Source organism: Anolis sagrei, chromosome 6, assembly GCF_037176765.1.
Source record: "Anolis sagrei isolate rAnoSag1 chromosome 6, rAnoSag1.mat, whole genome shotgun sequence".
Classification (NCBI taxonomy): domain Eukaryota; kingdom Metazoa; phylum Chordata; class Lepidosauria; order Squamata; family Dactyloidae; genus Anolis; species Anolis sagrei.
The window spans coordinates 111,298,781-111,325,201 of record NC_090026.1 but is presented as its reverse complement, the minus strand read 5'-3'; the positions used below and the strand labels follow the sequence as shown (position 1 = coordinate 111,325,201).

The 26,421-nt window shown below is 41.2% G+C and overlaps 1 protein-coding gene across 4 annotated transcripts in view; it reads left to right on the top strand.

The window, feature by feature from the left end:
- Window positions 1–24,923, top strand: part of MAP3K8 (mitogen-activated protein kinase kinase kinase 8) — a 32,515-nt gene extending 7,592 nt beyond the window's left edge. For 2 of the 4 annotated variants that reach the window (XM_060782477.2, XM_060782478.2), the window contains exons 2-8: window positions 11,936–12,300; window positions 16,934–17,098; window positions 18,019–18,280; window positions 19,560–19,666; window positions 20,980–21,132; window positions 22,771–23,055; window positions 24,682–24,923. In XM_060782477.2, coding sequence (XP_060638460.2) covers window positions 11,965–12,300; window positions 16,934–17,098; window positions 18,019–18,280; window positions 19,560–19,666; window positions 20,980–21,132; window positions 22,771–23,055; window positions 24,682–24,762 — 1,389 coding nt within the window. In that variant the 5' untranslated portion in view covers window positions 11,936–11,964 and the 3' untranslated portion in view covers window positions 24,763–24,923. Of the gene's footprint in view, window positions 1–8,807; window positions 8,891–11,935; window positions 12,301–16,933; window positions 17,099–18,018; window positions 18,281–19,559; window positions 19,667–20,979; window positions 21,133–22,770; window positions 23,056–24,681 lie in introns of those variants that run through there. The other 2 variants (XM_060782476.2, XM_060782475.2) reach the window with 2 other exon arrangements.
- The last annotated feature ends 1,498 nt before the right edge of the window (window positions 24,924–26,421 follow it).

The window sequence follows — 26,421 nt, the reverse complement described above, 5'->3', positions numbered from 1 at the left end:
AAAGGATTCCCCCTGGCAGTAAGAAGCCAGACCTTGAAACTGCTAGGCCATTACATGCTAAGCAAGGTGGCCAATTGAAACATTCAAACCTACCTCAAACAGACAAGAGTTCTTTCTTCCGCGGTGGACATTCCACAGATATATAAAGCCCATTTTCCTAGTTTCCAACAGACCTCACAACCTCTGAGGATGCCTCCCATAGATGCAGGTGAAACGTCAGGAAAGGATGCTCCAGGAACATGGCCATACAGCCCGGAAAACACACAACAACCCAGTGACTCCGGCCATGAAAGCCTTCAACAATGCTTGGGATACTTAGAACTAAATAATCAATAGTAAACATTAGTAAATATTCTTGGGACCAGAGCCTTCTTGTTCTGTATATCAGTGGTTTGGCATAGTTTGCATAAACCTTGTATAAATAGTGCACAGCCAACTATTAAGTATGTAATCTGCCTGTGAACTGTCTGCATGTTCACTGTTTTTACAATACCAACATTTGCATATTTATGTCTACAAATGATAATTTGCAACTGCAAAAATGATGAAGATTATGAGGATTATATTTTTATTTAAATTCATTGGTATCCCACTTTTCTCCCAGGACTGGAACCCAAAGCGGCTCAACAGCCTTAAAAACTATAAACCGTAATAAATATGAAAATAAAATTAAATATAACAATTCTCAAAACAACTGTTAGAAGCTATTCCTAAGGTTGCTTAAGATTGTTTCTCAAGCTGGGGGTCAGGACCCCCAGCTTGGGCTGTGAGGACGATGTCAGAAGGGTCTCCAAAGATCAGCAGAAAACACAGTATTTGCTGTTGGTCATGGGGATTCTGTGCGGGAAGTTTGGCTCAATTCTATTGTTAGTGGAGCCCAGAATGCTCTTTGATTGTAGGTAAACTGTAGTTCCCAGCAACTACAACTCCCAAATGTCAAGGTCTATTTTCCCCAAACTCCACCAATGTTCATATTTGGGCATATTGAGTATATCCATGCCAAGTTTGGTCCATGCCATTGCTTGAGTCCATAGTGTTTTCTGGATGTAGGTGAACTACAATTCCAAAACTGAAGCTCAGTTCCCACCAAACCCTTCTGGTATTTCCTGTTGGTCATGGGAGTTCTGTGTGCTAAGTTTGATTCAATTCCATCATTGGTGGAGTTCAGAATGCTTTTTGATTGTAGGTCAGTGATTCTCAACCTGTGGGTCCCCAGGTGTTTTGGCCTACAACTACCAGAAATCTCAGCCAGTTTACCAGCTTTTAGGATTTCTGGGAGTTGAAGGCCAAAACTTCTGGGGACCCACAGTTTGAAAACCACTGTTGTAGGTGAACTATAAATCCCAGCAACTACAACTCCCAAATGACAAAATCATTAATTCATAACAGCAGCAAAATTACAGTTATGAAGTAGCAACTAAAACCATTTTATGGTTGGGGGTCACCAAAACATGGGGAACTGAATTAAGGGATCGATGCATTAGGAAGCTTAGGTGATTTTAATTGGCTCAGGCTCTGATGTATTGCATCTAATGAAATTGTTTCTAGTCCACAAAAAAGACCAATTGAAGTCTTAGATGTCTCAAGACTTTATATAATTTCCTTTTAATCTCTATGAAACCAGAGGAGAAAAGGGAAATGGAGAATGCTTGTTTTGGCTCTGACTTTTAAGATCAGGAGCTGCTTCATCCGAGTGTGCTTGGGAACCAAGAGTTTTGTTTCAGTCAATGTTGCATTGTCAACATTCTGTGTTCCTCCTTGCTCTGTGGTTTCCATTCTCCAAACACTTGAAATGGGGATGGAACTGACTTAAGAGATGAAAATACATTGCTGCCAACCATGAACATTCTTAAAAGTAGGAATCATGAACATGCAGGCCCCTAGATGGTATTAGACATATGCTGGATATGGAATGAAGACAGAGTCTCAGTCTAATATTATCTGGAAGGCAACACATTATCTTCAAGCAAGGAAGGAAGGAAGGAAGGAAGGAAGGAAGGAAGGAAGGAAGGAAGGATGGAAGGAAGGAAAAAAAGTAGCCACAGTGGTGCAATGGGTTAAACCCTTGTGCTGGCTGGACTGCTGACCTGAAGGTTCGGTTGCTGACTTGAAGGTTCCTGGTTCAAATCCGTGAGACAGGGTGAGCTCCCGTCTGTCAGCTCTAGCTTGCAAGGACACGAGAGAAGCCTCCCAACAGGATAGTAACGCATCCGGGTGTCCCCTGGGCAACATCTCTGTAGATAGCCAATTCTCACATACCAGAAGCGACTTGCAATATGTTTTCAAGGCATTTCTGATAGAATAAAAAAAAAATCTTCAAGGAAAAATATTGTGCTTTTTTTATTGTGCTTTCCTGCATGGCAGGGGGTTGGATTGGATGGCCCATGTGGTCTCTTCCAACTCTATTATTCTATTATTCAAAGTAAGGTTATTTTAGCAACATTTGGTAAAAGGAAACAATGCAGAGTAAGGCTATATCTACACTGTAGAATTAATGCAGTTTGCTATCACTTTAGTTGCAATGACTCAGTATTACGGAATCCTGCTAAAGAGTGCTGGTACACCACCAAACTACAACTTCCATAATTTCATGGTAGTTAAAGCGATATAACATTGCATTAATATTACAGTGTAGAATCTACTCTACGTTGTCTGAATATAGGCCCTTTCAAAATAAATGACACTTATGAGTTGTGAGCAAACTTTAACTTCTCTTTTGAGAGTTACAGGCTCCAGCCCCATGAGCCTGATGATGCCATCATTATCAGTATACAGTACACAAAAAGATTACAGAATAATGTCAGCACAAAGGCTGTGTCTTTTCCCTGAACAGGGTACAGTGTTTCAATAGTGTAAAAACACAAAAGAGGAAGGAAAAGAGGAACTAAAGAGGCAAATATACTAGTTAAGAAGCATAAGAGAATGCAGTTTCACATATAGACTTCATGTCAGTAAAAAGTGGGGCATTAAATGTTTACTTCATGGTAAAATAAAAATTTGGAAGAAAGATCTGACAGGTGAAAAGGTAGGCAGTACCACTTGTGTTTGGAGAGCTTTGAAAAGTTACTTTTGGGACGATTGCCAATCTCAACATTCTGGGACTGGCAGTCCAACAAAGAACTTTTTTCTAAGTAGATTGTTTGCATGTTATTGCTCTCGATGGAGGCATGTGAGCCGAAACGTGATTGGAGTATGACTGTGTCATGGCAATTGGTTGTCTCTAAATCTGTAAGAATATTATGTCTTCTCCTTTTCACTTACCATTTCTGTTTTGGCCTCTCCTGTGAGGGATGTCACATTGTCAAAAGCAAACAGGGCAACTCAGGGAGCAACTCTCCTGAGTGAACCAGAAAGTAACCTTTTCAATATCTTTGGGAAAATTTCACAGGGGAATTTCCAGCTCTTTGGAAAGCACACCACTTAGCAGGTCCTGTGTTACCCCATCTACTGAAATTTCCAAAGGAAATAAAGCAGTATTATGATGTTGCATATGAGCAGTGGTACATCTTTGGTGTCTTTGCCTTCTATAAAAGTTCAGCGGATGAGGTCCTGCTTTGACCAAAGAAGGTACTAGGTTCAGTCTGGGGTGGGTAACTGAGGGCCCTGCAAGTGCTTGGGATTGTAACTCTCACCAGCTGTAGCCACCATAGGCACTGTTGTCAAATTATGTTGGAAGACCATAAACTGCCTTACTCCTAAAACACAAATTAATTGGGCAGGTCTAGATAGATTAGTGTTTCTCAATCTTCCTAATGCTGTGACTCCTTAATACAGTTCCTCATGTTGTGGTGACCCCCAACCATAAAGTTATTTTTGATGCTACTTCATAACTGTAATTTGCTAATGTTATGAATAGTTATGTTAATATCTGATATGCAGGATGTATTTTCATTCACTGGTCCAAATTTGGCACAAATACTCGATATGCCCAAATTTGAATACTGGTGAGGTTGTTGGGGGGGGGGGGGTGGGTTGATTTTGTCATTTGCGAATTGTAGTTGCTGGGATTTATAGTTCACCTACAATCAAATATCATTCTGAACTTCACCAACGATGGAATCGAACCAAACTTGGTACACAGAACTCCTAAGACCAACAGAAAATACCTGAAGGGTTTGGTGGGCTTTGGTCTTGGGTTTTGGAGTTGTAGTTCACCTATATCCAGAGAGCAATGTGGACTCAAACAATAATGGAGCTGGACCAAACTTGGCGCAAATACTCAATATGCCCAAATTTAAACACTGGTGGAGTTTGGGGAAAATAGACCTTGTAATTTGGGAGTTGTAGTTGCTGGGATTTGTAGTTCATGCCCAAATTTGAATACTGGTGAGGTTGGGGGGGGGGGGTTGATTTTGTCATTTGGGAGTTGTAGTTGCTGGTATTTATAGTTCACCTACAATCAGATATCATTCTGAACCCCACCAGAAATAGAATTGGGCCAAACTTCCCACACAGAACCTCCTTGGCCAACAGAAAATACTGTTTTCTGATGGTCTTTGGTGCCCCCTCTGACACTCCCTTGCAACCCTCCCCCAGGGGTCCTGACCCCCAGGTTGAGAAATGCTGAGATAGATTGAGCACTCGCTGTGTTAGCTGGTGAGATTCCAGGAGTTTGTGATATTCTGTAAATTGGTACAGCATAACAAAAGTGTACATGAGATCCCTCCCTTCGGTTTGTATAGCCTTTTACACAAACTCTGAGCCATTCACTTAAGAATAAAACACCCCGAGAGTCTTCAGAGAGGCATTTTGACAGTGTGTTGGTAAACGTAGCTGTAAGGTACACTTTTGTGGGTCTGAGAATAAACACTTTAGTAGGATACTGGTAGGTATTTGCAGAATGAGGAGCCTAGGAGAATCCTCTGGTTGGCAGAGTAAGAGTTGCAAAGAGCAAGCAGAACACAAACTAATGGGGAGGTGTCTGAGAAGATAATAATAATAATACTTTATTTATACCCCGCCACCATCTCCCCAAGGGGACTCGGGGAGGCTTACATGAGGCCAAGCCCGGCAATACAGTAAAACAATATAACACAAGAACACAGCAGAAAATAAAATAAAAATACAGGAACCAATATAAATAAACACATCAGACTATATATAATCAGAACATTAGAACACAGATGAGAAATGATGGTTTGCATCAGCCACAACTAGATCTCTGTTTATCTGGTCAATTTGTCTCCTTTTCACTTTTGGTAGAGCACCTTGTGAACAAACTTCTAAGCCTTTCTTGGCATACAAATCTCTCACAAATCAGGTATCCAAGAAAGGCCTTGGGCAAGCTGCTGCACAAATTCTGGGTGAAAGCCCATCCTAACCTTACAACCTAAAGCCAAAGGAGAAATCCCTGTGCCTTTTCGTCTATGTTGCAACTTCCCCTTTCTGGACCTCTCATTCAGAGGTCTTTCATTGGCTTCCTTGCTTCATCTCTGGCCCCCAGGCTTTAACTGAAGCCAGTACTTGTCTCCCATCACTCCTGAAGCTTGGCAAGGTGGTACATCTGGTAAGTTCTACTATGTCACAGGGTTGTAAAAAAAAGGTAACTTTCCCAGTTTCTGCCTGAACTAAGTATGGCAATCATGAATGATCATGAGTATAGTCATAATACTGGATGAACAAGAGGAATGATTTTCATCAAACAAAATTCTTGATGTTTATGCACCCAGCTGAGAAGCAGGAATAGCCTCTTCTGAAAAACTTTGCCATGCCATTTTGGGTGGAGTGATCAAAAATATGCTGGCATGCTCAATCTCCACAGTATCATGCATGTCTGGATGCCCCAGTCCTGAATCACCTGTTGTGTTGATCAGATGATAGGAAAGCCTTTAATGAATCAGGTTTGAGGAGAAATGTAGTCGCAGGGGAAAAAAGCTTGCCTCTAAATGAGGTCACATTTTCTGCCCGGTGGAGGCGCAATGGCAGGCACGAGTGTCCCTGTCCCAGATAAAAGCATTCTTGGTTCCACCTCTCTTAATGGCTCCACTGGTTGGGAGTTCATTGCAAAGCGGTTTTTGCAGACCCTGTGACTTTCCTGCGTTAGGAAACCTCTGTGTGGTTCAGCACCCTTGTAGCATAGTTGGGCAATGTGTCTTTGACCAGTCAAAACTAACATGTCTGCTTCTCATCTTGTTATTCACCCATACTTTGACTTGCACCCATACTTTGACTGGTCCTCTACTCTTGTTGGACATGCTTATAGCTATACATAAAAGCAAATGTCCCAAATATCCAGAAATTAAATTCCTTTTCCAATTTATATTTAGTTCTAGTTTTCTTTCTTATGGTTGTTCAGTTCTTCAATGTCATTTTCTCACTCTCCATCTCATCCAGTGAACATGTTGGTGATCTGTAAACACATGCAGTTCTTCCCTCAAACCATTCAATATGTGTGAAGTAAATACAGTTGTTTATATTACATATTCAGTATGTATAAAGTCTACAAGGATTATGAATTTATTGGCATATATTGTTATAACAGAGCATGCCGGAATGATTCAAAGGAGAAAGGGGATATTTAGAACTCATCTGTATATCATTGTGAAATGCAATGATATGTAATGATTATATAAATATAATAGCAACATTATCCTCTCTGGTCTTTATAGCTGAGAATGCTGTTGAGGATGACTGGAAAGTAATATGATACGGGGACAACAAGAGCAGGTTTGCCTGGCAGCGTTACCAAGCAATGTTGATATCAACACAATTGGATATTCCTGCTCAGACAAAGAAGGCATTGTATACAGGTCCAGGTCTAAGGGGAGTTTACTTGCTTGAATCCCTATTATCTTTGTTGTCTACTGTTAGATTCTTCTTTGCATGGCCATTTTAGATATACTTGTATCTTATGCAGTACATGGTAATTCTTCCAAAGGTTTCCAGCCTCATAACGTAAGCTGAACTCCTATGGTCATGTTCCTCATGAAAGAAAACATAATTCTTCTTCTTTATCTTAAATTCTAGTATTCTGAAATAGGTGCATTTTTTAAAAACTACTTAGTTTGTTCCTTTTCTCTTACATTGCTTTGTGGCCAGTTTGAGGTTGGATCATACTTATCAGCCTTCCCCAACCTAGGACCCTTCATATGGGTGAAACTAGTGTCTATCACAGTTATGGGCAAACTTTGGTCCTCCAGGTGTTTTGGACCAACTCCCACAATCCCTAACAGTCTCAGGCCCCTTTTTCCTCTCAGCCACTTAAGGGGCCTGAAGCTGTTAGGGATTGTGGGAGTTGACGTCTAAAACACCCGGAGGGCCAAAGTTTGCCCATGCGTGGTCTGTCACCAGTAGCAACAATGACCGTTACTCATGGTGAGAGTTGTAGCAGAACACTTTTATTTATTATACATTTATTTATTTACCTTATTTATATCCTGCCTTTCTCTACCCCGAGGGGGACTCAAGTCAGCTTACGTATGGCAACTACACAGTGCCTTAAGACATACAAACGTTAACTTAAAATAAATCGGATTAAAATAATACATATTAAACTTAATGAAAATGCATTTCAATGTTACAAACACACCATCCAGGAATCAAACTCTAAGGCCATTCCATAATCAATTGCACACATTCCAGATTAAAATTATTGTACTGCACTATTTTTGAAAGCTTGCTCCCAGAGCCAGGTCTTTACCCTCCTTTTACTCAGCGTGTTTAACCATCCCTCCTCCCTTTTTGCTTCACTGCTATTCTAGGGGTTTGCTAATAGCTATTTGCAAATGTGCATATCCTCCCCATCTTTTGTTAATGTTGGGCCACAACACTTGGTCTTTTTGTACTGATGATGGGAGGCCTGTTGTCTACGTATTCCCTTCAAAAGAATTTGCTGAAAGCAACACAAGGAGCCACACAGAGATAGCAATCTTGACCCAAAATGATAGCTATGCACGCCACTATCGTCAGGCACGTTATAGTCAGGTGTCACCTGTCCAGCCTTGGGAGGAGCAAACTGGTCTCTTCCCTTCTATCTGTGTCACTGTGTCCACTTTGTCATTCTTGCCGTACACAGCGATACATGTGACTGATCCATGTGAGCAAGTTAAGCAAGCCATGTGAGCTGAGAGGCACTTGGCTTGGGATAGAAAAAAGGTAGGCACCATCTCTGTGCTATTTTTTAAAGGAATGAGGGGATCAAATACAACATGGAAGCATTGCAGATGTGGTTCCTGTACCAGTTGTAGCTCAAAATTTGAGGGCACATCCACACTGTTGAATTAATGCAGTTTGGGGCCACTTTTAACTGCCATGGCTCAATCTTATGGAATCATGGGAGTTGTGGGATTACATGGTCATTAGCATTCTCCAACAAAGAATGCTCATGCCTCATCGAACTACAAATCCCAGGATTTCATAGCATTGAGCCATGGCAGTTCAAGTCGTTTCAAGCTGTGTTAATTCTACAATAGAGTTGCTCCCTAAATTGGCTGTGGTAATCCCCTTTTCAGTGGAATTTTCTATTTTGTTCCCATGAGTTCAGTGCTGAATGTTCCTCTGACAAAGTAGTCATTCTCTAGACAAGGCGTGTTTTTGTGTTGTTTTTTAAGAAGCTCTGTCATGGTCAAACTGGAAAACAGTTCTTGCCCTTGTGTTAAGTGCACAGCTCACTTGAGCTGATTTGTGCTTTTAAAATATATTATCAGAGAAAAAGATGGGGCACTTCTGGTTGCAGTCCACAACATTTGCAGCTGCCCAGGTTCCTTTTTCTTGATGCAAGCAGTTGCCAGTGGGGAGTGGTATGTCTTGGGGGATTTCCAGTCAACTCATTGTCTAAAATAATGCAATCCTTGTTTTTCCAGGTTTTTGAGGAGTGTGTTGTGAATAGGAAGGTTCCTTCTGGTTGTGGACTATCAAGTGCTTTTAGTTGACATGTCAGTTTTGGATTCCTGTAAGTTCTCATTTCCTCCTTCATCCCTTTAGCCAAACTATGTCAAGAATCTGCATTTAAAAAAAGAAAAATTCAAACTGGAAACAATTCACAGAAGGAATTTACCTGAGGATTAGGAGTGTATAGGAGTAGAATGTTAATGGTAGGCTCCTGTAAAGTGGAGTTTTGCAACTATCTTTCTCTTTTTCAGATTGCAACACATATTGCTGGAAATGCACTTTACTGACAAATTTCATAATGATTACTGAACTTTATCCACTGCATGGGTTCTTTGCTTATCCTAATGAAGAAAATAGTTGGTGAAGATTGTTATTTTGATCATGCCATCGTTTCCATTTGGTACTCTTGCAGTGTCCCAGTGGGATTTTGATGCTTTTCAGCGATCACCTCCTAATATTGCACTTTTGTTGCTGGGATGTCATATTTTCTCAGTATTTGCATGCAATACTTAGATGCAGGGAGATAGTTATCTTTCTGCCAGATATTGGCTAACTATCACCACAGTGGGATTTGTAGCAGCTATAATTTGAGGGGCACTTATTGGCTAGTACCTGTAAGGTCACATGAGCTGTATTTGTGCACCACATACTATACAGTATTATAATTTGGCCCCATCTTTTCCTTGGAGAGTACTCTTACATTTGATTTCTCTTCAAGAGGATGGGAAGCAAAGAAAGTCAGACAAAAAGAAAAAAAACTAGGTTCTTGTGGGTTTTTTCGGGCTATAGAGCCATGTTCTAGAGGCATTTCTCCTGACGTTTCGCCTGCATCTATGACAAGCATCCTCAGAGGTGTGAGGTCTGAAAAAAGAAAAAAACTGCTACAGAGCTTCAGAAAGTTACTTTATTTTAGACCGCATCAGTCAATAAAAGCTGATGGCTTCCTTGTTGGCATGATGATGAATCCACTCTGAATACCATTTGTAAAATAGATGCTGAACCTAATCCCAAAATAGAACTTGCACTTTGGATAACTCTTTTAAACTTCTGGTTAAAACTTGGATTCAGTGGCTATAGTCATGCTGATAGGGGTATTCTGAGAAATAAAGTTACAAAAAGTAATGTTTCCAAATTCTGGGCTGGTTTACTAGACCAGTTGAAACCTGTGAGTGAAGGAGACAGCATGGAACATTAACACTAAATGTTTCCACTATTTATTTTTTTTAAAAAAACCACTGAGAACTTGAGCAGCAGCATACTTCCAAAGCCAGCCCACATTCTTTGCTTCCGTGTAAGTCTGCAGTCATATTTTCTGCTGGAAAGCGGAAGTGAGGAGAAATGTCTTCAGAAAGCCTCCCCAGTAATAATAATAATAATAATAATAATAATAATAATAATAATAATGCTGTGGACTCATCTTGTTGTGTTTCAAATAATAAAAATCAGCACACTGGGTGCTGTGCCAAAAGATCTCAGTTGGCATTTGGAAACAATAAACATTGACGAAATCATGATCTGTCAACTGCAAAAGACCACCTTACTTGGATCTGCATACATCATTCGAAAATATATCACACAGTCCTAAATGCTTCAGAAGTGTTTGACTTGTGATTTTGTGATATGAAATCCAGCATATATATCTTGTTTGCTGTGTCATACTGTGTTTTTGTGTCATAATAATAATAATTTTATTTTTGTACCCCGCCACCATCTCCCCAAAGGGACTCGGGCGGCTTCCATGGGGACAAGCCTGAGATTCAACATAGTTAAAATATAATAGCAAAAAATTATAAAAACATTTCAGCAATATAAAAACAAACCACACATAACACAATACATAGCGAACATCTAACAACACTCCATGGTCTAAATAGTAGTAGCCATTGCTCCCTTTGTAGGCACAGTAAAAAGGCTGAAGCACAAGCTCAGTGTGAAGAACACATTGTTTGGAGCAGTTACATTTTAGACAACAACTCCCAGCCTCCCTTAGTCAGCTATCCCACAGTCAAATAAATAATAATGCCAAGCTCTGGAAGAATGACAGTGACTTTATAGGGCTGTTTTACCTTAGTTACTTTCCCATGTCAAATAGTATCTGATGCCTACTTAGGCTAGTAGAATAGAGAACAAGATCACCAGAAGGAAAGCCAGGAGTACATCATATGTGTAGCCAAGTGCATCAGGTTAGCTACCCAGCACCCTCCTGACACATGGAGAGAAGGGAGAGGCTGCCTGTTAAACCTCCCTGGTCCATAAAGTCTAAAGTATTGGCGGAGGAATTTTGGGATTGGGTGGGTGGTGCCTCTCTGCCCAGTGAGACCACCCTGTTTCTGTCATTGTACGCCTGAGCAGCTGACTTCCAACTCTGCTCCACTTGGTCTGTTCAGGCAGTTCCCACGGACTTGGATCTCATCTCTTCTGTTTGTCATGTCAGTGAGTGCCACCCTCTCATTAGAGTCTAATGACGAGACCACAGTGAGCGTGCCCTACTTCAGCATGGTTGGTCCTTCTAGCTGTTAAACCTGCTTTTGATCGTTTACTGGAAAAGGCCTCTGAACATAGCAATGTCCCATTGAACTTAGTGGTAGTTTAATATCTTGTTTGTTTACAATTTCCCTTGAATTAAATGGAACTTAAACATCTAGTGGAACATATGATGGAAGTTGACCACAGAATCATGCTGGAGGCCTAGAGAGAGCACTTTTCTAAACATCCCTAGATCCTCCTGTGTGATTCTACTGTATTCAGTGTCTTTCATGTATAACTATAGAAACCACATTCCGTGAGTTTGTTTAACAAGCAGACTTACTGTATTTATTTGGAAATCTATTGGATTTGACACCCAATAATACATATGGATTGTGATTTTATGCTGATACAATTGAGGACAATATAATTGTAGCCTTGTGCTGAAGTAATTGAGCCTGTGTATGTGTAAATGGCACCATGCTCCACCCCATTCCACCTTGCTGTATAACTATTTCAGACATATCTGTTCAGGTTGCCCATAGCAAATATTTTCCATGTTGAAATCTCTAATTTCACTTCTTAAAACAACTGTGAAATCTTATTCTCATTTTCTGTTGTTTTGGCTTGCTTTTTACAGGTAGAATAAGCAGAAGTGGAGAAACAGTAATGGAGTATATGAGCACAGACAGTGACAACAAAGAGGAGATTGACCTGTTGTTAACAGACCTAAATATGTCAGAAGTGATCAATATCATGGAGAAACTCTACCCAAATGGAGACCTGGGTGTTTATGATGACAGCCTCTTGACTTTATGTCCAGAGAAGAACAAAAATGAGGAACGAGCAGAATCCTTGCTGTTCAGCAGACGGGAGGTTTCCTTGTTATCATCTGTCAAGTATGGGACTGTGGAAGACCTGCTTGCTTTTGCAAATCAGGTGTCCAATACTGCAAAGCAGATTTGCCATCACAGAAGACAAGAATCGGGAATCATATTAAATATGGTGAGTTGTTTTCTTTGGAATACTGCTTGCTGTCCTGAATCAATTTTTGAATCCTCCTCATCAAAGGCTATTGGATTCACTAATGATTTAAATGTAGAACCTTCAAGATCTAGATCCTAATCAAATTGTGCTATATATCATTAATCTACAAGTTTAGATTATATGTTTTCCGCAGTTCAGCTTGTCATATGGAGTGGAGTAGTGGACTGTTTGGAGCCCAAGTGGCACAATGGGTTAATCTCTTGTACCGGAAGTACTGATGACTGACAGGTCAGTGGTTCGAAGAGCGGGTTATGCTCTCTCTGTCAGCTCCAGCTCCTCATGCGGGGACATGAGAGAAGCCTCCCACAAGGATGGTAAACATAAAACATCAGAGTGTTCCCTGGGCAACGTCCTTGTAGACGGCCAATTCTCTCACACCAGAAGCAACTTGCAGTTCCTCAAGTTGCTCCTGACACGAAAAAAATAGACTGCTGTCCATCTCTGTCTGAATCTTTACATGGATCTATAATATTTAAATAAGGCCCGCAAATTTAATATTCAATATATGTAGATTTAAATCATGACTCGGGAAGATGATTGGTTCATCAAGCTCATCAATGTGCAGAGATCAGACATCTTTTTGAATAGTACCAGGAGATCATAGGGATTGAATTTGGAACTTTTTGCATGCAAAGCATGGGATCTGTCATTGAGCTACAGTTCCTTCAAAACTTTGACTCATTATTGGAATTTATTGATAAAATGTATTTATTGTATTTTAAAATAAGGATGCTGGGGAAAAGGAAGGAAAAAAGAAGAGGGGCCAACCAAGGGCAAGATGGGTGGATGTTATCCTTGAAGTGACTGGCTTGACCTTGAAAAATCTGAGCGTGTCTTTTTCGTGGGCTCGTTCATGAGATCACAGAGAGTGAATGAATAAACAACAAAAATGACTGAACAAATGAACAACAAAATTGATAAAACTGACTCTACAGGTTTAATGTGATGCATGCATTCAGTTGAGACATCACATCAAACCTTGGTTTGTGTTAGCTGTAGCTTAGTATGCAAAACAGTCTGAGCTCCAAACAACATTCTTTACAGCGCTTGATTCCTCCATAGCCTAAAATCATTGCAACATTCCTTGCCACTCAGTGTGCTCATTGTTGAATTTTCATCAATTCAGATATCATATTAAATCAGATTTAGTGCAGACCATGGTTTGCAAGTACAGTGCATATTTTCTTGATTCTAGTTGGCCAGTGATTGTTAATTTAGTCATTAAACCAAACATTATTAAATGTCCTGAAGCAGTAAAGTGTGATGGTTTGAGCTGAGCCAAAGTGGGTGACCCTCCCTTTCTGTTTACTGGAGCAACCATCAAGCAGTTAGGTGTTTCTTTGCTTCTCTAGGTCACATGTAATGTAACACACTGAGTTCCTGATTACTCTTCATTCCCTGTGCCCATCAAGTGGGTTTGCCACACCACTTGCATTATCTTAGCTAAGTGACCATTCACACATAATTATTTTACTAAGGTACATGCCTAAGGCATTACCATAAGTGTAAACCTACATTTGGAAAGTGCTCATCAGGGAGCCAGGATTGTCTTGAGGCCGAAAGTACACATTATATTATGGGTCCCACTAACCTACATTTCTTCTATAGGAACCTAGGAAAAGTGCAGTTCCTGTATAAACCAATGAGTCCATTTGTCTCATTGGTGTCAATATTATATTCCAGAGCTTCAGGCAAGATTTTCTCCTAGCCCTAGTGGGAGATGCTGGAGATTACAAATTTGATTAATCTGGTCTCACTAGAACAGTGGTTTCCAACCTTTTTTTGACCAGGGAGCACTCTCCTACATTAGTAGCAAAAGGGTTACGGATCAGCTTTTGGTCAATTTTAGATTTGGTTTGGTTATTTGGGGTGCTAATTCAGAAAATTGCATTGGATAGATCACATCAGATGTAGTTTCTGATACAGAAAATATGCCATCCAATAGTCGCCATATGCTCGCCCACAGAATACCATATTTAATAATCTAGAGCTGATGAGGTCTGTCCAATGCAATTTTCTGAATCTGTACCCCAAACAGGCCTAAAAACAAAGACACTAAGAAAATGTTTTTTGGTTGGGCTGTGTTATTATTAGTGGATTTTGTTAACACTTGGGTAAAAAAAAGAAGGGGAGGGGTATGAGGTTGAAAAAAAAATACAAAAAGCAGAGTGCGAAATCCAAGAAACTGCCCCTAACAGCTTTCTCTTACCTCCATGCCATGGGAGCATGGCCACGAGGGACATGGTCCATGGGGTGTTGCAACAGTGTAGTAACGGTGAGGCAGTGTACAATATTTTAGTTCTTGTGAACCACTGGTGGCCCACGGACCACAGGTTGGGAACCACTACTCTAGAATTATGTAGATCCTCCAGTGCAGCCCTGTGGGTCATTTCTGCCAGGGGTAGTGTTACTCTGGAGAACATAGATATTCCTAGAGAGGTGCTTCCTCAGATAAAAAACAGCATTCTTAAAATACATGTTTTCTTACTTTTTCAAGGGTCATGTGCATCTAACCCCCATAAACTCTGTCTTTTAAAAGGCTTGTATTGAATTCTCAGGCCTATTTTCTCAAGACAAAAAGGGTAATCAGCCAAAGTCTGGGTAACTGGAGTAGACCTCCCTGCACAGACTGCCCAGCTCTGAGTGCTGTTCCCTTCTTACATTTATCAGTAAGGAGATATGGGCTGGTGGTGCGGCCAGAATTTAGAAAAGTGACAGTTAAGAATCATAACTGGCATTGGAGTCCAGAAAAGTAAAACAAAACTGGTTGTGATACAGTACAATAACTGATCTGAACTTCTGTTGAGAGGTGTATTAGAATTTTTAAAACAGATGAAACTTGGGCCCCTTCTACACTGCCATATAATCCAGATTATCTGTTTTGAACTGGATTATATTAGTATACACTGCCATATAATGCAGTTCAAATAATTTAATCCAGATTTAATATGTCAGTGTAGGTGGGGCCTAAATTGATTAGTGTTATGAGTTTTCATCCATCCACTCAATCTGCATGTACTGGCATACAGATGAAACAGTAGCTTTGAAGGGAAAAAAGCTTTTATTTTGAGATGATACATATATGGGTCATAGCTGCTGCCAGTTTTCAGAGAAACATTGCTTCTTGGATGTCAGCGGCATTGGTACATTCTTTTTGTAAGATAGGAGATGCTGTGTGTGGTGTAGTCACTTGAACATTATACTAGGGCACTGGAAGACAAGGGACCAAATCTCCACTTGACCATGCAAACTTACAGGGTTGGGCAAATCATATTCTCTCAGCCTCAGAGAATTGCAAACCCCCTCTGAACAAATCTTGCCAAGACATCCCTGAGATAGACTTAACTTGGGGTTTCCATAAATCAGACATGACTTGAAGGCATACAACAACATTAATCAGAGACACGTTTTTAACCAATGCCAAAATTATTAATCTCGTAATCCAACTCACTTTTGTAAATTGCTTTTAATGCCAGAGAACTTAAGCCAGTTTTTGCTTTCAGTGCAACTTTCACATTTAGGATGAGTGAATAAGCTTCAGTATTCAACCATAGCCTTCTTTGGAGACACATGATGTAATGATTGGACAATATATTTCTATTTTTATCTATTTAGTCTGTTTTAGAAAATTTCCTGCTCTGTACACACTCTCAGCTCCCCATACAATCTCTGATGGTGGGAAGTATTGTGAAAGTGTTTGCTTAACTTCTGAAGCCAAACCTGCAAGTTTGTGAATTGATCAGCTGGCAGGTTCCAGGAATGAACAAACAGATGCCAGGTGGAGGCATTACGCAAAGCCTGCCTATTAGTCCATTAGGCAAGCTGCTGTTGCTAGACAATCAAGTACAACTAAATTCTTTATGGAAGGCTAATCACAGCCTGGAATTGTAAATATTTCCAGGATGTGTTCAATGCTACACGTGCTGTTCTCATTTGGTCATTCTGCATAAAGAGTGTTCCTTGCATTGGGAAGCCTCTATTTTCAGGAGAAGAGGAGAACTTGGGTGATATTAAACTTAGCAAGAAGACCCTCAGTTTGAAAAAGTTAATGGTGGGCTAAAATTCTGGGAGCAATAATAAAAAAGTAACTTTCCCAAGGTTAGAGAAAGGCTTATTGTAGAAGAATGCATGCTTTGACTCAATTCCAGGTAGTTCAGTTTAGAAGAACTTGTGAGTGAAAACTTTGGAAAGCTACTTCACGAACAGATTGCATTTGAGTTGGCAACCTGATAATAACTATGTTTCTGTAGAGCTTAAAAGAGTTACTTATTTCAGCTACAGCCTCCCAAATCCAGCAGTCCACATGACCATTGGTTATGCTGATTTGAGGTTTCTGGGAGTTATAGCACAAAATATAACTTTTCCAAACTCTAGATTTAGGCTAAAGCTCCCATAAACAAGAGACAACATATCCAGTGGTCAAGGATCATTAAGAGTTCCAGCCCAAAACATAAAGAGCGTACCAGATTGATTTCCTACAGGTTTATTCTCCATCTTTAGTCAACAGATCTGCTGCTAAATGAAACGTAAATTGTCAATTAAAACTATCCTGTCTTAACATTTTCCCCATTTTATTGTTTTTAAAAATTAGATCAATCCCAAAAATGGGCGCTATCAGATTGATTCAGATGTACTCCTATTTCCCTGGAAGCTAACCTACAGGAATATTGGGACTGACTTTATTCCACGGGGAGCTTTTGGGAAAGTCTACTTGGCACAAGACACAGAAACGAAGAAACGGATGGCTTGTAAACTGGTATGCTTCTAATATTTTTCCCCAAGTTGTCTCTTGATCCATAGCACAAAATGCTGGATTTCTCTTTGCTTTGTTTTTTTCTTTGTGCCATATGTGCATTGCAGCACAGGTATTACAAAATACAAACTGTCATTTGATCATAGTGTTCAGGCACATGATACAGTAGTTTCGAAGCAGTGCCTGGAAGGGAGACCCTTTGGGAACCTCATGCACATTAACTTGAGGTCCATGGAAAAATCATTGGAACCTCTGCTTTCATGGATCTGTGTTCATAGCCAGGAGTTTGTCATCATCATCGTCATCATCATCATCATAGGCTATCACTTGTCACCAAGTATGATTGTCTTCCAAGAGTAGAGTCTTGCCAGTGGGTCCGTGGGTGGCTATAGAGACCTAGGCTGGGTCCTCATGGTCTTTCAAAACGAGAACATAGATTTCCAGATTGTCCGTAGTCTGGAATTTGTTGTACCAGTAGATGGAAAACATTGTATGACTTGTCACATAGTGATACAGCACCAAGCCAAATTATAATGGCTAATAAACATGTGTTATTGCAACAAAAGAAAAGAAGAATCCTGTGTATGTGCAAATGTGCCCAGCCAACGCCTGATGTAATGTGACAAGTGTAAAACAATATGACTATGCATGATCCATAGATTGGGATGCCCATGTGTGGGCTTCTTTTACAGTACTCATCATTTGATAAGGCTGCTGGGCTTTGTAGTCTGACGACATTTGGGGATTCCCACCCTTGCCTTATTTGTAGTTCTCTTTCCTCAGCTATGGATGTTCCATTCAAAAGCATTATTTGGGGTTGGGATTGCCATCTCACTGGTGGAGATTCAGCCTGAGTACTGTATGTGAAGGTTCCATACACATTGGTCTAATGGTTTTCTTTCATCTGTGTTTTGGTACCCTAGGTCCCAGTGGAGCAGTTTAAGCCATCAGATGTTGAAATCCAAGCCTGCTTTCGTCACGAGAATATTGCTGAACTTTATGGGGCCATCTTGTGGGATGAGACGATCCATCTCTTCATGGAGGCAGGAGAAGGCGGCTCTGTCCTGGAGAAGGTGGAAAGCTGTGGGCCTATGAGAGAATTTGAGATCATCTGGGTGACAAAGCATATCCTCAAAGGGCTTGAGTTTCTTCATTCAAAAAAAGTTATACATCAGGATATAAAACGTAGGTCGTTGGAAGTGCTGTTTCTTTCCTTCCCTCAGTCGCACATTAAGGTTTAAAAACCTTCTCTTTAGAACATGTCCTCCAGACCAGGCATGGGCAAACTCTGGCCCTCCAGGTGTTTTGGACTTCAGCTCTCAGAAATCCCAGCCAGCTTACTGGCTGTTAGGAATTGTGGGAGCTGAAATCCAAAACACATGGAGGGCTGAAGTTTCCCCATGTCTGCTCCAGACCCTCCTGATATCCTCTAGATATGTTGGATTACAACTGCCACCATCCCCAGGCAGCATGGGACAGTGATCCAGTATATCTGAAGAGTATCATGTTATAGAAGACTGTTTCACAGTTTGTCAATATGTTATATATATATATATGACCTTATCAGATGCATAGATTTGCCTGAATTGGTAAATTGAACTTTTGCAAAAAACAAAACAAATAAGAAACCTTGGCTGTTGGGAATTGTGGGAGTTGAAGTCCAAAACACCTGGAGGGCTGACGTTTGCCCATGCCTGGTCTATCTGCACTGTAACATTAATAATACCCTCATCACACTAGAGAATGAATCCACTTTAAATCCGATTTCTGCCTCCTGCAGAATTTTGGGGTTTGTAGTTTAGTGAGGCTGTTAAAGGCTCCTCCCAAAACTACAAACCCCAGAATTCTGCAGGAGGCAGCAACTGGATTTAAAGTGGATTCATTCTCAAGTGTGATGAAGTGTGATGAAGTAGTAAGATGATAATAATGTGCTTTGACACAACTTTAACTGGAATGGCTTAATACGATGGAAGCCTGGGGTCTATAGTTTATTAGAGCAATAACACTCTTTGGTAGAGAATGCTACAGACTTACAACTCCCATGATTCCACAGCATTGAGCCATGGTAGTTAAGGTGGTGTCAAACTGTATTAATTCTACAGATGCTGCAGACTCTTTGTCCATTTCAATAATTGTCCCAGGGAGCACAATGAGTGAGTGAGGTTTGGAAATCGCTGACCTTCAAAACAATGCTTGTTTCTTTTTTAGGTCAGGCATTTGTAGTCCAAAATGTAACTTTTTGAGGTTCTGCCTCCAGAATCTGGCAGGGCTCTGCTCTCCATCTCACATAACACTAAGCACAGAAAGGGAAATTCCCAAACAGGAGGTTTATTTATATAGATAGAATGTCCTTGGCTGCCTTCCACACCACCCTTCAACTTGGTCTGTTTGCTGTGTTAGAGTGAAATGTTGAGGTTTTTCACTCCTAAGACTAAAGTTCTCATTTATCCTCCTTTGTTTCTAGCAAGCAACATTGTTTTTATGTCAACGAAAGCAGTTCTGGTGGACTTCGGCCTAAGTGTTCAAATGACAGAAGATATATACTATCCCAAGGAACTCCGAGGGACAGAGGTAAGAAGGCTTGGATATGAGATTTCAACCAGATGCTCTCTCACATGTGCCACTGTCCTTACAGATCAAGTGTTGGGCAAGACCGGGGCAATCCAGGATGTACAGGGCTATGAGTAATGTTCCCTCAGTCCCCAGACAACTATCACTACCAAGACTGAGATATTGATGATGCTGGTTGTAGCTCATAGATGTTAGAGTCTAAAATGTCTGCAGGAAACTAGATGACCTATCCCAGCCAAATTGAATTATAATAAAAATAAATATTTGCGTCTTCATCATAAATAACTGGGAGCCTAGAATAATAAGAGTTGGAAGAGACCACATGGGCCATCCATGCTTACCCCCTGCAATGCAGGAAAAGCACAGTATAGAAATACAGGCTCTATAAGCATAACTAATTACAGTGTTTCCTCACTACTTTGCAGTTTGCTTTTCACAGACTCACTGTTTCACGGTTTTCCTTCCTTGCTACTCACCGGGCTGAGTCCTCATTTTGCCACTGGGACATGGCCCGGTGAGTAGCGAGCAAGGGAGGTCAGGTGAGTAAGCGAGGGAGGACTGCAAAGGCAGAAGCAGTGGCAGAAGCAGGAGCCTGGCCGCCTCTTCCAGGCTCCTGCTATTGCCGGTGCTTCCCCCTTTGCGGCGTTCCTTCGCTCACTCGCTCACCCACCTGTCCTCTCTCACTGGGCCAAGTCCTGGTTCTGCCACCAGGAGTGCCTGGTGAGTAGCGAGCGAGGGAGGGCAGGTGAGCGAGCAAGCGAAAGAGGGCCACAAAGGCAGAAGCAGCGGCAGAAGCAGGAGCCAGGCCGCCTCTTCCAGGCTCCTGCTTCTGCTGCTGCTTCTGCCTTTGCTGCCCTCGCTCACCTACCCATCCTCCCTCACTTGCTCGCTACTCACTGGGCTGAGTCCTGGTTCTGCCACCAGGACCTGTCAGGGAGAGTCGCAAGCGAGGGAGCGTGGGTGAGCGAGCAGGGAGGGTTGCAAAGGCACCGGCGGATAATACGGCATGTTGGATAAGCGGAAGTCAGATAACCAGGGCTCTACTGTATATAGTGTCCCTACTTCGCAGATGTTCACTTTTTCTGGGTGGTCCTGGAATGTAACACCCACAATAAGTGAGGAAACACTGTATACAACTTCTAATCATGCACCACCGCATCAAGATTGGCTCCTGCAAGAGAGTCTGCTGTGTTTACCCACTCTCCTCTCCTCTGATCTCTCATTGAATGTCTTCCATGGAAGACCTGGGAACAGCTTCCTTATATCTGGGACCATTGTTGCTGATTAGATTTCCTTCTGAATATCTTTGGTAGATTTACATGAGCCCAGAAGTAATCCTCTGCCGTGGACACAATACCAAAGCTGATATCTACAGTCTGGGAACAACCATAATCCACATGCAAACGGGCATTCCACCATGGGTGAACCGATATCCTCGTGCAGCATACCCTTCCTACCTCTACATAGTAAGTATGGTCTTTGGGTTGGCGAATTCTAATTCACCTCCTTCCTCTTCCTGTTGCAATTCTATAACTCAAAGCTGAGGAAAAACTACCCTGAAGGCAATAGTTTCCATCTGATTTTGGAAGCTAACCAAGATCAGACCTGATTAATATTTGGAAGGGGGCTTGCCAATGAGTACCAATTGTTGTAGGCAATATTTCAGTGGAAAGAGATGGCAAACCACCTCTGAATTTCCTTGCCTAAAGAAATCCTGCTTCCAGGTGAATCCAGATGACATGACAGCATGTACATGCATGCACACATATGTACATCTGGGAGAAAAGGCAGGAATGAGACAGGGTGGGGATGCCATCTGCTGGGGATGTGCAGAGGTTGAAGTATGTGACCTACTAGCCCTCTTCAACCCTGTTTCTAGATGCGCTCTGGTTTGCTCTCAAACAGACTGGGCTGGTCATTCTCTTACCAAAAAGACACATAAGAGAGGGTCATCTTGTCTCCCACTATTGTTGATATGAAGTAAATGGTTATTTCTCTTGTTGCCATTTTAAAACTTGGACAAATTGAACACAATCTCCCAAATCTCCGCTCCATTGGCCCCAGTGCAGTATAATTCAGAGAGCACTTAAATTGCATGTGGGATCTCCCATGTTGGATACTCATCCACATGCGTATTGTCCACAAAGAAAACTAGCATAGTGAAGGATTTAGATGAGGAGTGGAGTAGGATAATTTTCAATATGTGCTGAAGTGGTATAGCCCAAATGTGGATTTTGCCATGTGTGCCGGGAGCAAAGTGTCACACCTACACGTCTAAAAAGGAAGCTGGAATATTGCTAGGCTCCCACGACATCCTTTCCCATTGTTTCATTTTGGTAAACCATTACAGAATTGTGGAAGTATGATTAAGGGGAACAACTATGCATGTTTATCTCTCATCTGAGTGGGAGCGGAGTGGAAAAGACAAGCCATGAGGTTCATAGGCATGCTGGAAGAGAAACCCTGATGTCATGAGCTCAAATGTCCATGCAGTCTCAGGACTGTAGGCTTTGCAAACTAGAGCTAGAAATAGAAGATGTAGTTCTACAGTACTAAGAAAAGTAAGAAAATTCATCAAAGCATTTCTTAGAATGGAGAGATTTCCCACACATTAAAAAATCCTTTCTTTGCAGGAATATAAAATCTGCACTGTGACTCTCAGCTGTAAGTTTTCAGTGTGTGTAAAGGCTATACCACATTGTCAATGCTCAAAACAGAATCATTGCAGAAAAAAAAGCAGAAACCTCTTGCCCACTCACTCATGTCCCCCGTCATTCCCTTTTGGCCTCCAAAAGTAGGTCACCCTCTGAAGCGCTGTGTGTTTGTTTCTCCAAAACGATGAGCCTAGTATTGCAGACCTTTGGACGAACTTGATGCTGGTTTTTCAGGTTTGCTGTTTTAGGGTGAAACTGGCTAAGTTTCCAGCTTTCTTGTGTGTCTTTAGTGCAGCAACAGGGTGGCAACCTTCCAAACAATGAGTCAGACATAGGAAATTCCTAGGGCGGTAACTTTGTAACACACATTAGGCAGCTTTTAAAACGGTTCCCCCTCCCTTTTGTTGAGTGTTATGTTCAAAGCCGCTTCTCTTGTGATTCTTTTGCTAGATCCATAAGCAAGCTCCACCACTGGAGGACATTTCTGAGGACTGCAGCCCCAGCATGAGACGGTTCCTGGAAGCCGCCCTTGAGAGGAACCTGAACCAGAGGCCCTCTGCCACCGAACTCCTCAAACACGAGGCCTTGCACCCACCCAGGGAAGAGCAGCCACGCTGCCAGAGCCTGGATTCAGCTCTCTTTGAAAGGAAACGGCTTCTGGCGAGGCAGGAGTTTGAGCTTCCTGAGAACATTGCTGGTACAACACTAACCCTCCTTCCTGCGTTTGGCTCAAGGGTGAGGGACTGGTGGCTTGTTGGATGCCTTGGATCCAACTCCAAGAGGCTTTAGCTCGTATAGTAAGGGACAATGGGAACCAGAGTTCAACACAATATGAGGTGGGGGCAAATCTTTCCTGGGCAGCTTACGACAAAGATGAGGCTACAGAGCTTTACTGCCAGTCAGAGTTTTAGCAGAACTAACATCAGACAAAATGCACATTTAAAGTGCTTGGCAGAAATCCCACTGACCTCTCCACAGAACCGGGCTTCAGCTTTGATCCTGAAATTCCTGTGAAATCGGCCCCTTGGTACATTCACAACATCATTATCCAGGAAGCTTTTCAAAAAATACTAGAATTTCCAGAGTTGTGAAATAACTGCTGCTGCCAGTCTAAAATACACTTTGCAGGAAAACAACAATGACCCAGAGTTAAAACAGCACTAGTTTTGAATGCATTTTTAAAATGAATTGTTTGAATTCGTCTCTCTTTTCACACATACACAAGTTAAAGACTTTGCATTGAGGCTTCACATACATAGTGCCAGCAAATCTGCTAAGGCATGTGGATTTTCTCTTTCCTGGTAAGAACCATCCTGTTTTAACTGTACCCAAATGGATGTCTATAATAAGCCCATAAATTGTACATGAGGGCAGTAACCTTCTCTTCCCATTACACTCCTCCAAGTTATGTTCGATTCCACAATATCTCTGATCCTGGAGGTAATATATAACTATCCTGACTTACAGCTATTGGAAACCTTATTCCTTTTTAAATAATAGTCAACAGTCATTGGCCCCATTAAAGCCAGCTGAACTGGAGATGGCGGATGCCATTTTGGAGTAGAGCACAACTTCCAGAAACCTTAACTAGCAGATCTATTATAGCTGTTGACATTATGCTCCAAAAAGTAATTTTTCTCATGTGCCTTCCATATGTTTTCACTAGCCATATGCCATTAGTTCCACCCAGCATGTCCAATAGAAAAGGTTTATAGGAGTTCTAGTCCCAAGGATCAAAAGTTCCTTGTGTCTGTTTTATTACATCCCCTTTCAAGCAAAGGGCCCCAGAACACTACACAGCATTAAGCGAGTTCATTTTGTGGCCACTTGTCACAATTAATTTCTTTGATCAAACTTGGCCTGTTTTGCTACAAAGGTTACTAGATGATGATGTTGATGAAACAGAAGAAGAAAGTTTAGTTGTTATACGTGGGTAATAAGATAAAGGTAAAGGTTTCCCCTGACATTAAGTCCAGTTGTGTCCAACTCTGGGGGTTGGTGCTCATCTCTATTTCTAGGCCGTAGAGTCAGCATTGTCTGTAGACACCTCCAAGGTCATGTGGCTGGCATGACTGCATGGAGCACCGTTACCTTCCCGCAGAAGTGGTACCTATTGAGTGACTCATGTTAGCGTGTTTTTGAATTTCTAGGTTAGCAGAAGCTGGGGCTAACACTGGGAGCTCACCCTGCTCCCCGGATTTGAAATGTTGATCTTTCGGTCAGCAGGTCCAGTAGTTTAACCCGCTGTGCCACCAGGGGGCTGAAATGAAAATCAGTTATAGTCACCTTTTCTAAAATTGGTCTAATGTAATATTCTCGTCTCTTCTTTTTAAAATGTTGTCAAATCTTCTTTCTTGTTAGATTCCTCAAGCATCGGGATTACTGAAGAATCAGAACTGCTCAAGAGACAACGATCACTATATATTGACCTTGGAGCACTAGCGGGCTACTTTAACATAGTCTGAGGACTAACGCTATGAGATTACGAAGAGTTCAGTTGTGCTGAATGGAAGGAGATAATTTCTTTCAGATTTTTTGAAGAAAAGAAGAGTGCAATAATTTTGATCACTTGAGGATTTTATAAAGTGAACTTTTGAGAACACTTAACAAAACAACAAGAAAAGTTCTCATTCTTGATAAAATGCTGCTTCTGTCTGTAACTTGTGTTCTGTCTGCATTGAATGTGTAACCATGAAAAATATCCATTATAAATATTTTAAAGGCCTGATGATTAGGAAACCGAAATCGTTAAGTTCAACAGTAGTGGAAGCTCCTACTTTGAACTCATTGAGTTATTCTAATTATTAATAATTTTAGTCATTTTTGGATTTAAGGACTGTTTCTAAACTAGGACTGCTAGCAGAAATGTGGCTTTTTCTGTGCCATAACATCTTCTGTTTTGCAAATCGGTGGTTCTTAACCTGTGGGTCCCCAGATGTTTTGGACTTCAACTCCCAGAAATTCTAACAGCTGGTAAACTAGGCCAAAATACCTGGGGACCCACAGGTTGAGAACCACTGATTTATAACATCATGTTGATTTCTCTTGAAAAGCTTGAAGCTTGGTGAGTTGGGTCAAACTTTTTTCTATGAATTCTCATCCCACTCAATTTTGTTTGGCTCAAGAGACACTTTGGTGACCCACTAATCAGCATACTATGAGCATCTCTGGCTCCACACCCAACCACCCACTTGTTTTGGCTTCGAATGAGGCATCTCCCCAGCCCTCTGTTTCCTTGCATTCCTCTCCATACCTCTCAGACTTGTTTTCATGCTGCTGCTTCTGTTTCCCTTTTAGACAACAAGTTGATCATCTTGGACCTATGAGGATAACATTCAAAAGTTGGGGGGGGGGAACTATAAGTCCCGGAATGCCCCAGCTTGTATGGTCACCTATTGACTGGGAGATTCTGGAAATCATAATTCAAAACACTAAATTCTGATCTCTGCTTATTATGTCTTTGAGCAAATCCTTAGGATTTCACAGAACTTTGTTTTTTCCCCTTTGACCCAAGCTGGAATAGTATGATGGTGTTTTGATCTTAGATATCTAGGTTACAAACATTACTAAGGAATAGCTATCCGGTGTCTGTATCATATCAATATTCGCCTAAATAGCATTAATCAGCTTGTTGAATCTAATGTTTGTGCCAATTTTTAAATTGAGAAATCTGCACCAAAACAGCAATAAATACCAGTGTATTCATACATGTTAGGCTGTGAACTGGCATATTTTCATTTTAATGATGTTAGCTGTACTGAGGGAAATTTTTCCAGAATATTTTCTTGCACATTGCTATCAGTGGGAGATGCAAGAAGAAGTCATGGGACAAAGTCTGGCTTCCTAGCAAAGAGAGCAACAATTGTAAGCATGAGCCATTTGAAATATAAAGCTGGCAATAGAATATCTCTTGGTAGAGATAGGTTAGTTATGAAGTTTGCGTTAATTTGTGGCTGTGAGCTACATGTTTAAGACAAACATGTGTTTGAATGTCATGAATTAGAGATTTTTTAAAATAATGTTCCTATGGAAAAAAAGACTTCTTTTGCTCTTGAAGACGTTGAATACGTTTAAAACTTGATGTTTTAGATGGCAGTAAAA